The sequence below is a fragment of the Electrophorus electricus genome, chromosome 17, assembly GCF_041902795.1.
Source record: "Electrophorus electricus isolate QZ-2024a chromosome 17, ASM4190279v1, whole genome shotgun sequence".
Lineage (NCBI taxonomy): Eukaryota > Metazoa > Chordata > Actinopteri > Gymnotiformes > Gymnotidae > Electrophorus > Electrophorus electricus.
In genome coordinates this window covers 21543085-21558818 of record NC_137513.1, presented here as the reverse complement: position 1 = coordinate 21558818, position 15734 = coordinate 21543085, and the positions used below count along the sequence as shown (strand labels likewise).

General features: G+C 45.0%; 1 protein-coding gene across 10 annotated transcripts in view; it reads left to right on the top strand.

Moving 5' to 3' along the window:
• Nucleotides 1-15734, top strand: part of nbeab (neurobeachin b) — a 189152-nt gene that overhangs the window by 112152 nt on the left and 61266 nt on the right. For 6 of the 10 annotated variants that reach the window (XM_081700540.1, XM_081700539.1, XM_081700542.1 and 3 more), the window contains 2 exons: nucleotides 1851-1975; nucleotides 9079-9225. In XM_081700540.1, coding sequence (XP_081556666.1) covers nucleotides 1851-1975; nucleotides 9079-9225 — 272 coding nt within the window. Of the gene's footprint in view, nucleotides 1-1850; nucleotides 1976-5551; nucleotides 6408-9078; nucleotides 9226-9622; nucleotides 9676-10521; nucleotides 11057-15734 lie in introns of those variants that run through there. The other 4 variants (XM_081700548.1, XM_035534143.2, XM_081700547.1 and 1 more) reach the window with 4 other exon arrangements.

The following is a 15734-nucleotide window of genomic DNA, read 5'->3' as shown; positions in this document are numbered from 1 at the left end:
TCCTTGTTTTCTCATTGATTTCTCACTGGAGCCATAAGGAGATCTGTCCTCCTTCCCCTACTCCTTGCTCTTCACATAAACATGAAACCCGCAGCCCACCTCGAAATTAAAAACCATTTCTACGCCGTGACCCAGTACAGCGTATACTACTGCTGTCGTTTCCATGAGATGTAGACCGAGCAATCTAATGACTGGTTCCGTGCTGTTTATTGCTGGAGTTAGCACGGGGCTCGCACAGAAGGACCAAGCATTTCCGCACGCGCATTGCCGGTAATGAAGACGAACCGCGTGCGGAATCCGCTGATTGTCTCTTACCGTCTCGTCATCTTTTCCCACATTACCACCATCATCACCCTCCTTCATCATCTCCCGAAGCCCTCTTCGGACCAAATTAGTTCCGCTGTTATTCCGTGCCTGCTTTCTGTTCGTTTCTCTCTCTTGCTCTCACTCCGTCTCTCCACCCCCCCAACCGAAGACAAACGGCAAAACCTTTGAAACGGCTCCAGCCTGAGCCCACTGGAAATGGGCTGCACTTAGTAACCTGATGCCAGTCCCTCCCCTTAATGGTTTGCATTAGCTGCAAGCAATAAAATTAGCTCAGGTCTCTGCTAATGTTGGAATAATCATTTGCAAAGATGGTTACCACATGCTGCGACCATTTATTTCTCCTTGTCTTGCTCTCTCTCTCTCTCTCTCTCTCATTCTCTCTTCCTTTCTTGCTCGTATTTTTTATATGGCTCCTAATTCGGTGTTATTAATAATGGATAAAAACGCAATTTTCTGCGTATTGCTCCAGGGCCTCAGGAATCATTTCGATGAATATTTCAGCGCGTTATTTTAATCACGCCGGCACATACACAGCGGGGGGCCTTGTTTTATTGGCCGAGGCCATGGCTATGGGTGAGAGCCCTCCCCCCGCCTCTCACTGCGTCATTAAACCTCACGCTGTCTGCTTGGAGGGCCCTACCGTTGATTTACAAGACCTGTTAAAAAGTGCTGTAAAAAAAGTGGTACTGCAGTGCCATTTCTGCTTGTAATTTGACCCTGTCTTTGTTAACGGGGCGGGCACGTTATTTATGCGCACACTACAGCACCGTCAGGTGACAGAGTCTCACCGTGGAGGGCTCGACCATGGGCAGCCTCCTGGAGTTGGGGCTTTGCTGAAGAAGACTTGGGGGTCTCCTGTGTTCTCTTGTTTCATGCCCATCCATTATGTATGTGCAGTTATAATAATAACTAATAAATACATTAAAATGAAGTCAAATCAAAAGGCTTCCTGTTATCTAAGAGTAATAAAGACTGTGTTCTACACAGTGTCTCAGTTTTATGGGATCTAACTTTTATTTGTGAGCTAACATAATATATTAGGATTCTTAACAATATTGTAATTTGAGGTCCATGGTAACAGTTTACACTTACATGTTGCTTTTGCATTGTTAATGGGTATGTTTACTGCTTCTTTGTTAATGGCTGTTTGTGTTTACTGGTTGTTTGTTAATGGTTATTTGTGTTTATTGGTTCTTTATTAATGGTTATTTAAGTTTACTGATTATTTATTATTGGTTATTTGTGTTTACTGGTTATTTGTTAATGGTTATTTGTGTTTACTGGTTCTTTGTTAATGGTAATTTGTGTTTACTGGTTATTTATTAATGGTTATTTGTGTTTACTGGTTATTTGTTAATGGTTATTTGTGTTTACTGGTTCTTTGTTAATGGCTGTTTGTGTTTACTGGTTATTTATTAATGGTTATTTGTGTTTACTGGTTATTTATTAATGGTTATTTGTGTTTACTGGTTATTTATTAATGGTTATTTGAGTTTACTGGTTATTTGCCCCTCCACCCACAGTCAGCTGCATGACTTCTGGCGTCTTGACTACTGGGAAGACGACCTCAGGAGGAGGCGGAGATTTGTCCGGAACCCCTTCGGCTCCACCCACTTGGACATCACGTGCAAATCGCTAGAGGATTATGGTCAGTAATTCTGCCAGCAGCCAATCATAATGCTGCTGGTCTTTGTCAGTCTAGCTCATTATCTCAAAATTACTGTTCATTACATACAATGACATCATTGTTTCATGAGGAGTGCGTGCACACACACATACACACACACACACACACACATACACACACAAGCAAAAAAGGGTATAGCTTTGTGGATATTATGAATATTTGCTGAATTAGAAAGAACATTGTTTGTATTCCTCTCAGCTGAACATGGCACCTGGGGTTTATGACAGAATTTATTTGTCAGCAGTGCACATAATCGAGTGGCAAATCGCATTGGTCATTTACAAAAAAAATAAAAATTTGTTAAACAGTTTCCGAATCTGGCTTGGGAACTTTCCTTCCCTGACCAGTTTGATCTCGTAGTTCTGGCCGCCACACACCGGGGTCCCTCTACACCACCTTTTAAAGGGAAGAGGTTGGATACTATTACCCAGTGCAGGCTGTGCCCCTCTGTGCCGGAGGAGAGCGTGGACAGGCGGATTACGCGGACAAGGGAGAATCTATGGACGCACCAGGACAATAGCAAACCTTGTCATCTGCCACCAGCAGGGATGGAGGTTCTCCATGAAGCCTTGCTGGGGAAAACGAGTTGGGTGTGAATGATGTGCTAAAATTTGCCAGTCAGGCATGTCCAGATGCTGCATTTAAGGTTCCATAATGTGCGGTATTTTACGTTTAATTTTAATTATGTTTCATTTTAATTATTTTAATTTATGTTTTCTAACAGTCTCTTGTCAGTATTTTATCATTGATCCTGGTTATTTTTGTTTTGTTTTTATTGCAGAGATTAAAACCTCAGTTATTTTATTGATTGATTGATTGATTTATTTATTTTTGCCATATTGTTTGTCATCTCCCTATATTCTCAACTGCTTCCTGAACATACTGTGTTTGTATGTTCATTCTCCCGGGCATTTTGAGACCGACTGTTTCAGGCAAACCATGTCAGATGGTCACTGTGTGACAGCCAACACACACGCACACACACACACACGCACACACACACGCACACACACACACGCACACACGCACACACACACACGCACACACACACGCACACACACACACGCACACACACACACACACGCGCACACACACACACACACACACAGACGAGAGTCTAGGCCTACCAGCTGCTCCTTGGTCTGCAGGAGGCCCCGTTCATATCACAGTCACAGTAATTACTGCTGAGATTTTCGTTTTCTTCTTTCTCCTGTTTCATTTGTTTACTTTCTTTTATTAACTTGTTTTGAAAATAGGCAGCGGTAGAAAAAACAATGAAAATGAAACACGATACTGGACTAGACATACAGACCAGATATGCTGCACTCTGTTTTAAGCAAGACAAACAACTTTAGGAAATGTCACTAATTACTGAACGGGAATTCTGTAAACCCGATTCCTGATGGGTACACTGATGACAGGTTTAAAGGATCAGAGTATTCTAAAATAATGAAATGAAAAATACTGAAATGGTAATGTAACAGGTCAGGACAGGAAAGTGGTGCAGTTTCAGACATAATTCAAATCGCTTATAGAAGAAAAGTATTGAACTTTTAAATATGGCCAAACAAATAAACAAGCATGTGCTCAAAGCTCACATGGTCGCTTTCAGCCCACTGCGGCAGCGAGTTTATCTCCAAATTCCTCACATAGAACTGTACACCTTCAGCTGTTCTGCTCTTCTTCTCAGTTGTCCTTGCTGGGTTATCCCGGGCTACTCGTGCTGACGTCTCGCTGAAGTCCTGTCTTCTCCCTGTGTCACTGATGAGGAGATTAATGCCTGAGCTGGCAGTGTGTAAAGGGATGGCCTGTGGTCAGGTGTTGTCCACGGGGTATCTCCCCAGGGAGGGCTACCACCTCAGCCTGGTACCTACGTGGGCTTCATACAACATGAGGCTTCCCCCAGCTTCGCCACCGAGCCCAACCATTGCAGGTCGGGTTTGGTCAGCTGTGCCATGGGTGAGACAGCCGCGTTGTCACCAGGACCGATTCCGTTGAGTGAAAATGCTGGTGAAAAATAATGAAATGTCTTATTTTAGTAGTGCTCAAGCCTCCTGTATCTATTTCTTTTCGCGGAGAGTATTTGAATCAGATGTTATTGCTGTCAAGTCGTATCATTAAGTGGTAAACCAACCATGTTTATATATAGTCCATGCTAACACAGGCCTGTTCAAGAGACCCTTTTCAAAGAGGCATGTCCTCTTTGGACATTAGCTATGGTTGGCAGTTGGTTGGCAGGGGATTTTTTAAGGAGAACAACTCGTCCCTGAGCTAGGGAAACATCATGGAATGGTTAACTGGATGTGTAGTGGGTCCCCCTCGGTGAGAATGCCCCGGAGGGACGGCCCACAGGCTGCACGGCTGTTTTGTGACTGCGTGAAAATAGGTGGTTGGGTGGACACGCGCACTGAGGGAGAACATAAATAAAGCGTTGTGCTTTTGATTTCCTGGAAGTGGAGAGTTTGACGGATCGTGCCGATCAAATTGCTGGCATTTTGCTAAGAGTCAGTAGGGGCTTATGTGTATTCGGGATGACATGTTTTCAAACTGCTTGTCATATTGTCAGATGTGTTAGCCTCTGCATTTTCATCTTTGGCCTAAGTGTAATGGCGTGATAGGATATGGGAGACGTTTCGGTTTTGCTAGAAAATTGGAACAGCCGCCACAAAAACAACATCATTATATCTAATTCACTGTGATTTATCACCATTTGCTCTGACGATATTTGGAACCCCCGGTAATTTTCAAAGTTTGAAGTTTAATAATGCTCTTTGGCTGCACCAGTTGATAAACAGAAAAAACAAAAACCCTCCCTCTTCTGTTTCCATGTGCTTTTTCTAGACACCGTTAACCTTTATTGTTGCTGGAGAAAGTATGTTTGTGGGGAAGTGTGTTTTAAAACCTCACCTCCGCGTCTTTTAGCTGTGTTGACAGTATAATGAGCCGTTTGTCCTGGCCCCTGGCCTGCCCGTCGTCCTGGCCGTGGCCCGGGTATATTGTTAGCTGATTGGACTTGAGCAAGCATGAAATGGAAGCCAGGTTAATATTGATCCGGCTCTTTAACGGCCTGTTCCTGCTCAGGTGTCCTTGCCGAATCATTTTCAGGTGAGCGGTTCCACCCTGACCCGCTGGACCCAGCCGGACAGAGATCTTTACAGCTTATTATGGGATGGGGCAGGCCGGAGGGGGGGGGGGGGGGGGGGGGGGTGAATACAGACAGTGAAGGAGAGAGATGCACTGTCGCCATACCAACGCCTTTAGGACCCTTAGGCTGACATGCCATTGCCTTTGTTTCGAAACACACTCGCTGTTGCTCCGTTACTGGGAAGCGCGACTGGAAAGTTGCCGTGACAACCTGACATGCAGCAAGTGTCTGTTTGCCCTGCTCTTTGATACGGCATGGATTTTGAAAATGTCACTCTTCTAATGCATTTCTGCTCCTCCACCCACCCCAGTCCCACGCACACGCATGCGGAGGATCTCGCCGGTTTATTCTTGTGCTCACTGTCGGTGCAGCGTGTGCCTCAGCAACGAGACCGCACATAGGAGAGCCCAGCTCGGAAATTGCAGACAGACGAACGCTGATAATAACAACCAGCGGGGAACGAGAGGGACGGAGCCAGAAAATGAAGACGACGCGGCTCCGCCACTAAACGGTCACGCGCACACAGCTGCTCAAAGTGCATCGCAGCCAGGACGGACAACTTGCGTGGGTCGTGGCGGGAAGTACAGCCCTCCCCGGGGTCTGGGCACCAGCGGCTCGGGGAGCTGGGAGCTGCAGGCAGCCGCGTTGGCTCCCACTGGCCCACACGAGAGACGCTCCTCTTCGGAGCAGAGCCATTCCGAAAGGCGAGCGCAGGTCTCGGGTTTCGGGGGATGGGGGCGTGGTTTCTTCCGAGCACAAAGAAACGTGGCGGCGGTGAAGCGAATGCTGCCAGGTCCCTGGTGCTTGACAGATGAGCCTGGACCTCTCGGGGATTTTAATGGGCTCACAGAAAGACTCGCGCTGGATATCCGGCATTTCTGAAGGAGGAAAAAAGAGACTCTCCCTTCACGTGAACAGCACAGGGCAGCCCGAAGTCTCGCTACGGGCATAATGTTTTAATTCGCCACACAGACACACGCACAGTGGGACGGCTAAGCTCTCTTGTAATTCTGGTTTGTTATGGAAAAGCATTTCAGCTATTTGTAAATGGGTTTTAAAAAATAATACCCAGTGCGGGAAGTTGGCGCTTAAGACGAACGTTAGGTCATTACTTTTCTTCGCATTTTGGCACGGCCTGAAGACGGCGGGAGTAGTGGAGCACTCACAAACCCCAGAGAAACACGTGCTCCTAGTCTACAGAGGCAATAAAAAAGTGGATGGCCCACACCATACTGCAGATCTCCAGCGGTATATATAACACACAGACACTTGTCAACAACAGTGTAAGGGTCTTCTCTGCCCTTATCTGTCCCGCATTGCACAGTAAAACTACCGAACGCCCCAACAGCTCCACCTCAGAGGCCGCTTTCACAAACGGTGGAGTCCCTGCCGTGGCCCGTATGCGCTTGCAAATGTGTCTTGTTAAAGAAGGAGAGTAAACAGCCACGTTTGAGCCCGCAAATCTCCACAGCAGCGAAACTGCTGGGACTCGTTTTGTAGTCAGAACGAGCGTCAGGGTCTCCATTCCTCCGAGCCCCATGTCTGCTGTGTCCAAATGCGCATCGCGCTATTTTAAGCCGTGGCAGACTCGAGGCGTGTCGTCCCGTCTACTCGTTAAGCCACACGAGTTTAGTTTGTAAAGTCTGCTTCGGCTTTAGTATCCTAAGTGGTGGCTAACTATAGATTTCGCTTCAGGCTTCATCTGTTTCCACCTGAGCGCTGCATATACCCACCTTTATTCTCTTTTGCTCCCACACTAAAGACTTGAGGATTGGCAGACCACATTTTGTCCTGCGTTTTCTCCCTCTTGGCGTGCCTGAGCAGGGCCGCACCCGGGACAGATTAGTCCCATCTGAGGACATGGGCATGTGACTACGGCTTGCTGTGCTTTCTCTCCAGCTCGGTCTGGATGCGCAGGTATGGTTTGGCCATCTCCCAGAGGGCTGGTGGACACCACAGTCCCGGCGTCTTCTAGTTTCAATCTGGAATTTGCCTGCGGAGGTGTGGAATCCTGCCTCTTCTTCGCTCGTCAGTAGTAATGCTGACAAATAGATGTCTTTGTTGCTAAAGTGGTTATTTGAGAAGATCTAGAAGGTCTGTCACTTTCTAATCATTCAACGCAATATCAGCGTTCCTGAGACTATTTGCCTCTTGTCTCTGTCTTTCTGCTCATTCACTGGCTTGTCTCTACTTTTCGTTTCTTTCCTGCCTGGCAGCTAAACTGATTTGTGGAAAACATCGTCAAGTCAAACATTCTTCCTTTCCACCCCCCCCCGCCATCTCCGCATCCGCCTAGGGATCGTTTTCGTTGTCAGAATCGGCCTGGTTTGTTTTGCCTGCCTTGCGCCATGGTCCTCAGCCCCGTCTTGCCAATCAGAGCCCCGGCCCCGCCCCCAGTCCCCTCGTCAGCGTGCCCGTTTTTAACGATGGTTTACAGAATTACACTCTTAAGTTTCACTCGCATGCCTTTGATCTGTGACCGCTGGCTGGGTCCCTGCCTCCAAACATTACAGGCTCGCTCCCTTCTGGGGAGCTCTGCTGAAAGCTCCGCGGACAGGAGGCAGAGCAGGAAGTCCGTCAAACCCAACCCCCCCACCCCCCCCGCCGCCCCTTCCTCCTCCTGCGGTAGCTGCGTTGATGACAGTCAGATCCGACCCCTGTGAGATGAGGTGTGCGAACCTCGGGGGAGATGAGCAGCGCTTTAAGAGTTCTGCTGAAGAGAAACACGTCAAACGAGTGTCGCGCTCCTCCACATTTCTGATGAGCAGTTCCTGCTTTTTTGCCTCCCTTATTTTTCTCATTTCAATTTTTTTTAACGCTTGCCTGTTCTAGTTCCTCTGGCAAATCCGACCTTAAAGAGCACAGTCCCGCCTGGACGTGAGTGTGCGGTGGTGTGCGAGGTGCCTGCCTGCAGTTCCTACCTGTCTTTCTCGAGTAATTAACGCAGATGAAAGTGACCCCCCCCCCCCCCGTCCCCCCCCCGTCCCCTCCTGCATGGCGCACTTGGAACCCTCGGCATTGCTTTCCAGCCTTCCAATCAAAGCTCGGCTTGGGGATGAGTTTCGGTGGCATCTATGATTGGTTATCTGCGCTGTGGGCTCAAAGCCGACATCGCCCAAACTTATCGAGCGGTTCTGTGCCTAACGGACTCTGAACTGCGGAAGGGCCAGTAGTTACCGTCTCAACCGCCTCTGCGAGGAAGAGAGACAGTGTTTGGTCATGGGCGGGGGCAGTGTTTGAGAGCATGTCTGCATGAGCTCAAAGATGAAAGGTCTAGCTACAGTCTAAAATCATTATCCAATACGACGCCATGCTTAGAGACCCATGCCAGATATGATTCTGAATTTAACAAGGTGAGGTGAACAGTCTGAACAAACTACAACACAACGGGGTTTAAGCCAAACACTAGTACAAAAACTGACAAAAAAAATACATTGTGGTATGTCGATGACAGTTCAAAGAATGACCTCAGCTCGAAAATGTCTTTCCTAGTTCTGGTGTCTTAGAATCTGGGAGAAAACTGCACACAGACTTTTCCCATTTCATTTACAAACAAATGGCCAGTGTTTTCCAGCTGACGCCTTCCTTTCTGTCCAAGGCCTTCATTAGAACTGCCCGTAGATTGGACGTTAGCCGAAGAGTCGGGCAGAAAAACAAAACTGGGACAGTTTCCCCGGCTTTACATAAAACATTCATGACAGTTGCATTTATGTTACAAAGTGCCAGAGTATCACAATTTGTAATGTTTCTGTGATCTGTGCTCAGTACTAAGTCACATGTCACAGTGTGCATGGGGCTAGTTTTCCAAATGACTCGCATGCTTTCAGAATTTAAAAAAAAACCCCAAAAACACACAAGAGCTTCAGGAGCGAGGTGACTCAGTGGCGCCCCTCACTGGTGCGTGTGGCCACTCCCACAGGTCGTGAGGACGAGCATGTGATGAAGGGGAGGAAGGGCCTGCACAGCCAGGCAGTGGCCAATCAGAACACGGAGGCGGAGCTGACGCTGGAGGGGGAGGACGACGTCGTGAGTCTGCTGCAGGAGAAGGACATGGACAACCTGGCAGGTGAGTGGGCGTGTCCTGCCATCCACCCGCTGTAGGGGGTGTGGCCTAGGGCACTGGCGCGTAGCAGGTTGGCCTCTCCTTCTGCGCAGCTGCTGATTTTTATTCCAACGTTCTAAAAACACGATTTATAGTGCATCTTTGGAAGGGTCTGGTGCATTCTGAGCAGTGAGAACGGCCAGTCAGAGTTACCCGACACCCCTGTGACGGTTCTGCCGGTCCAGTGCAATTTACTTAGTTAAGATAGTTTGACAGGCTAGCGCAGTGTGTAGCTGTGGAGTGTATTGCTCCAATGTTCCCGTTGCCACGGCCAAACATTTGTTTATCCATCCTTCTGTTCCCAATTTATTTGTCACTGTTTTTGGATTTTTCCTTTTACCTTATTTTTTTCCCCTTTCAGCACATTTCCATCCTCGAGGGTTCATCTCCAGAGGCAAGTGGGACTATTTTTGAGTAAGACTAAGTGCACCAAAGATATTTATCATTTCAAGCTCAACTGCAATGATTGAACTAACATTGCTGGGTTGTCCCAGTTTCAAAAAGCTTTATTTATTCGATCAACTAGTAACAAGCAAATCAGCCTGTCCTGCCAATCACACCACCAAGCAGTCGTGACTGTGAAATGAAGTTTATATCTCAAACCTAATAAATATATAACTTAATCTTATTTTCATTTCGTAATCTTAATTTCTTAATCTCAATTCCTTTGCTTTATTCTAAGGATTCCTCATATCCTCTTGATGTTGAATGTAAGTCTTGATTGAATGGTGCAGTGTAGTCCCCATCACCCTACAGCTGCAAAACTCCGTGGCAGGGCTGCGTTAGCACAGAGCGCTTCCAGCTGGTGTGGGACTGCGGCGCCGTGATGTATGTACGGCTAAGGCTCTGTAGACGTCCTATTAATTACGCTACATTTAATACTCCCATTCCTCACCTACTCATTCTTTAGGTCATTAATTGCCGCATGCATACTGCATGCAGTGCAAAGGCAAACATGTGTGTAGGACTGGAGCTTTGCGACTGTGTAAAATGGCACAGTGATCTGGTCTTTTCGGTTGCACCTATGTTGTGCCCTGATTCCTCTGGCTTTGAGAGTCCATTGGTGTGGGTTAGATGCCAGGAGCAGAGTTGTCCAGATTTCTTCTTGGTTTAGTAGCGGCCCTCTTGTGCTGATTGTACGGCAGCCTGAAGGTTTTAGCAGCAGCCAGTGGAAGACGGCAGCGTCTCTGTCTGACAGTGGTAAGATAGTCAGTGGTCATCTGTGGCTCACATATTGATCAGCAATGCATCTTCTGAGAAAAAAAAATGTGTTTAACAGTTTACAGAAAATGTCTGCTTAAAATCAAGAGGTGCTTCTTTGTGTCTGTGTGTATATGAGTGTGTGTAGTGTGTGTACCTCTGTGTGTGTGTGTGCACGCGCATATGTACCTGTGCGTGTACGTGTGCGCGCGCATGCGCACCTTGTGAAGTTCGCTTGAGTGCTATGACAGATCCTGTTATAGCCCATAAATTCTTGGAATGTTTGCTGTGCTCCAATCACAGGCATTATAAAGCAGCAAATGGACTGGGTTTCTATTTATGGCACTGCTCCCTTTTTTCGTGCAGTGAGAAACTCCATGTCTGTTCCCCCTAGCAGCACTCTTCTTCTTTGAGCCCATTACAAACATTTATTCAACTCTCGTTGAAAGATCGTATGGAGCGGCAGACAAAGTGATTTGGAAGATGCGCAGAGCGAGCCAAGTTACAATTCGTGCATCAAACTACTGAACACAAGAGCGGTTCCAAACCTGTTTAAATTACAACAAAAATAATACACCAGGCTGTTACAGAACAGGTAAAAGCTGCGTATATATGTGTTTTCTGTTAACATAAAAAAGTTGTAGAAGTGTTATACTTTGAAAGGGACCTATTACGCTCATTTTCAGTGTTCATAATTTTATTTTGGGGTTCTATTAGAATAGATTTATTCTATTAATGTTCTTTTAGTGTTCATTGTTTTTCTCATACTGTACATATCTTTGCACCTTCTGCCTGATACGCTCTGTTAGAGCGCCTGTTCTTTTCAGCTCCCCTCCCCTCTTCTCTGACTGGCCGCCTTACCCACTCTGTTCTGATTGGTCAACCGCCAGAGCGGTTCCGCCCCCCACGTACTTCGTCTCCCTGCCTTGAGTTCTGCAGACTGCGCTTGAAAAAGATACAAATTATTTGTTAGGTATATCAATGCAAAAATCTGACATTTATGGTTGAAGAAAATTGAGACTGAAAATTGGCATGCTTTTCTGTTGGTGAACTCTTCTGTGTTTATTATTTTTAGGCTCAAAGTGTTTTTGAAATGTGCCTTGTCTTAGAAATCATTACAGTGTGTGGAAGTTTCCAGGCTGTTTTCTGTCCTGCAACAGCTGATTGCGACTATTAAAAAAGCCTTTAAACGCTTGAGCAATTTTTGACAGTGAGATTAGTCATCACGTTAGCCTGGAAGTCTACTGCTTAGCTAGCTGCCTGCCTAGTCAACCAGAAATACCCTCCATTGCAGGCTCACACACATATGGTTGGACGCCTAAGCGCTCCACGGGTTTGTCGAGATCAAACGCAAGTAGAGTAGCCGGCCAATGTAGGCAGCGAACGTTGGCTACTGGAAAGCAAATATTCTGTTTAGCTAGCAAAGCCAGCTATCTACATAGTATAATGTCCACAAAGAACAAAACACACTTAAGGGTTCTGGACCCGAATCTTCTGTTGGGAGTCCTGTCCTTCACGAGTAAGAGAGAGAAGAATCCAGCATCGCAGACCTCCGTGGAGTGCCAACCAGGCGGGCGATATGCCCGTAACAAAGATGAGAAAAGTGCTTTCTTCGGGACAGAATTACTCTGTCTGCCGTGCGCTTTGGGCTTTGTAACTCTGCAGACCATTTAAATGCTGATGTTATATAACAAACCAAAAGAAAGAGAAAAAAAAACACAAAAGCATAACAGATCCCCTTTGAAATTAATAGAATGAGCTTCCTATTACCTAAACCTGTATCTTTCAACACAGGATGAATTGACTTTTAATTTTTTTTTTAAAAAACACCCATAAACGACGTGCTGAGTATGAAGTGGCAACAGTGTATGTGCGTCAGTGTAGAGATGATGCGCTTTAGTTTCAGGTAAGTGTTAAACATTCCATATTCTTAACGCTCCTAGAGAAAAGTAGGAGGATTGCACTGCCTCACTCCAACACCAGGGGAGCTGTGGAGGGAGCCTGGCGCTGGCTGAGGTAGCATGCCCGTGTGTGTGCTGTAACGGGACTGTGCTGGTATTGTTGTGTTGCTACATGCTAATGCTGGCGCAAAGGAGTGAAATGTGCCAACAGGGGCCATGGTGCCAGCACTGGTAGGAGCAGGGTTGGTTCCTGGACCCAGCTTCTCATTCCAGGGGTTTTGTAGAGGAGCTTTACACTGGTGTTTGTTTTGTTTCGTTTTGATTTGTTTTGTTTTCCCACACACAAACAGTAACTTTATCATATAAGTAGCCTACATGAAACAGATCTATCTCTCTCTCCCTCTCTCTCTTTCTCTCTCCCCCCCTCTCTCTCTCTGTCTGCCTCCTGTTTACAATCTTTTTTTCCACAGAATTGCTAATATACTGTGCAATACTGCAATGCTTTAATTAATAGTGTTGTGTATTAATTTTTTTAAAGAGACTAACCTATTCATTAGTTTTAATGCAACTTTAAATGAACAATTTCCCCCGTTACAGTAATGTTAATAAGGATAAATCTTTGTGACTTCATCACACTCCTGAATAAAATAAGATCAATAAGATAAGTTAATTTTTTTTTTTTTTATCATTTGGGATCCTGCCCTCAGCTGGTAAAGTGGTAATCTACTCTGGTCTATGAGTCAGTGCAAGTAATGTGACTTTAAAAAAAAAATTTAAATGAAACCAGTAAACTGTTTGAGGTACCTATCAGTGTAGTGTTAATGTTAACTGGCTAATGTTTCCAGCCAAGTGCACTGCAGAACTGTCCTGCTGATACGACTTTGCAGTAGGCTACACACACAAAAATAAATAAATAAATATATATATATATATAATTTTTTTTTTGATGTAGCAATAAGGCTAGTAGCAGAATTGGAGTTGTATGAGGCATCCGTAGCCCAGAACTATTTCTTAAAGGAGTGTGTTTGGAAAACCCCGAGTGTATATTTATATTTAATGTAGGCAGCGCATTTTTAATGTAAACTCCAGGCACTCCAAAATAGCCAACACTTAACTATGATTATTTCCATGTCGGGAGGTGGGGATAAATAAATAAACGAGAACGATAAAGAAACAATATGAAATTCTATTAAAAAAAAAACCAAAAAACAAAAAACACAGCTCAGTAAATTGCCACCTCTCCCTACGTGCCTTTGTCTTACTACCCTCCAGTAGCATCACTGCTCCTGCCGTGGAGAGCGTTGCACGTCTGCCAGCTGACGTCAGGCGCAGCGCAGCCGGTGTGTGTGTGTGTGTGTGTGTGTGTGTGTGTGTGTGTGTGTGCGCGCGCACCTCCGCACCTGTCTCACTTAACGAGCTCATCTGCAAATCCCGCAACATGCGCAAATCGGCTCTAGATTAATGCTTCACGTTCTATAGACTCTTTATTCTCCTGGTATAAATTGTGCGGGATCCCGTTTAAAACGTGTGCAGGCAGTTGTTTTTGAGGCCCACTGAGCAATATACAGAAACACGCAGGTCAGGAAATCCAAATATGTGACAGAATCCGTTTTTGGGAGCCAGGGCCATACGTTGCCCCCACATATTCTAAACTACAAATTTAAAAATCTACCTCAATGTTATTATTGTTGTTCTTGCTGATTTCGTTATAGTGTTTGTCTTGCATGTTAATATTAATACAACAGCGGATAGATACAGTTGAGCAGTTTTGTTTTTGAGAAGCAGCAAAGGTTAGACGAGGCTATTTTATTATCTTTTATGTAAATATATTAATACAACACCCCGATTATGAAAAGGTCGCGGGAGATTAGGGCTGAACCGTCTGGCTGTCCTCTATGGCGGGGATACACTGGACGAATGCTACATGGTCTGTTTTTCCTAAGTGTCTTTCAAAGTCTTCATATATAGCGTCCTTCTCTCTCAAGTTAAATTGTGTCGGCACAGGTCAGCTAAATATAACAACTTTATGGCCGGCCTTGTTATACAGACAAATATAAAGATGATTCATAAAAAACTCGTCGAGAGTTAAGGTGAAACCTTTCTTTTTGCGATAGATGTCAAGTTTCATTAGTGTAAAAAATTGCTTTGCTCTTGTGTAAAATTTCAAAAGAGACGAACGCTGAGTGCACAGATCGAAACATTTTGAAAGGAGCGACCGATTTCGAGTCGAAGATAACGCAGAGATTTTACAGCGTTTCGCCTTTAGAAATGTATTTACTTCTTTTCCCCAACGTTTCCATTAAATATTCAACAAATATTATTTTTAATTGTTTACTAAAGAAATAGCTTTTCATTTAAATAGAAAATAAATACATAAAATTACAGGTTCCAGTAAATGTCAAAAGGCTAGTCCAAACAGTAGATTTAATATTGATTAAATTTGGACTCAGCCCCATCAAGCCTGTAATGAACACTTACTGCTCAGTAGTATGCGAGCTGGAGAGAGTGTATCTGAGCAGGGGAAGCTGAGTCGGCTGTACTCAGAGCGGTCAAGCGCCTCGGTGAAGGAGCCCTTTGGGAGTTGAAACCCAAATCCGCTTGTAATCTTGCAACAGTATCGGATCTAATTGTCTGAGGACTCCAGATTAAGATTGATGAGACATTAAAGTGGCTCTTTGGAGTCCAGGGGATCGATAAATATCCCAATTTCAAGAGATTCTCGCAGCCCAGACACGGCCGGGCGGTTGCATCGCTGCAGTTGTGCGCTAGTAAAAGGAGAGAGAGGCAGAGAGATGCGATCACTGCTTTTTTGTGCAGAGGTCAAAGGCCAACTTAAAAATATGAAGTTTAACAAGGCCAATTTTAAATGTTTTGATATGTTTAAATTAGATATCTAAAGGACTGATTTGATTAGCTCATATTAACGCGCCATAACGCAACATAAGCGTATCTCCCCCAGATGCTGTTTTGTAAGCTATGATATAGATAGCAAAACAACGGTCAAAAATGTTTAAAAAGGCCTTTGCGTTTGTTTTGCGCTCCTGTAGATCACCTTTATCTCTGTTCTGAAGGGCCATTTTACTTGGAGCATTATGAGTATTTTAATAATAAATACCCATAAATAAATATAAAGCATAGCCCTGAATTAACGTAATATCCCATTTCCATACTAAAAATATATTGCATTAATAATGCAATCACTACATTAATACAAAGTACCATGAAGTCCTGTAGACCAGAGGAGTAGGTCTGCTCCGTGCGTTTAAAGGACACCGTTTTAGTTTTCTCTTAGGCGCAATGGTTTTATTTTCACAACAAAGCTCTTTGCAAAAATTTTGCAATTTCACATATGCATAATGCTGTGCTAACTGC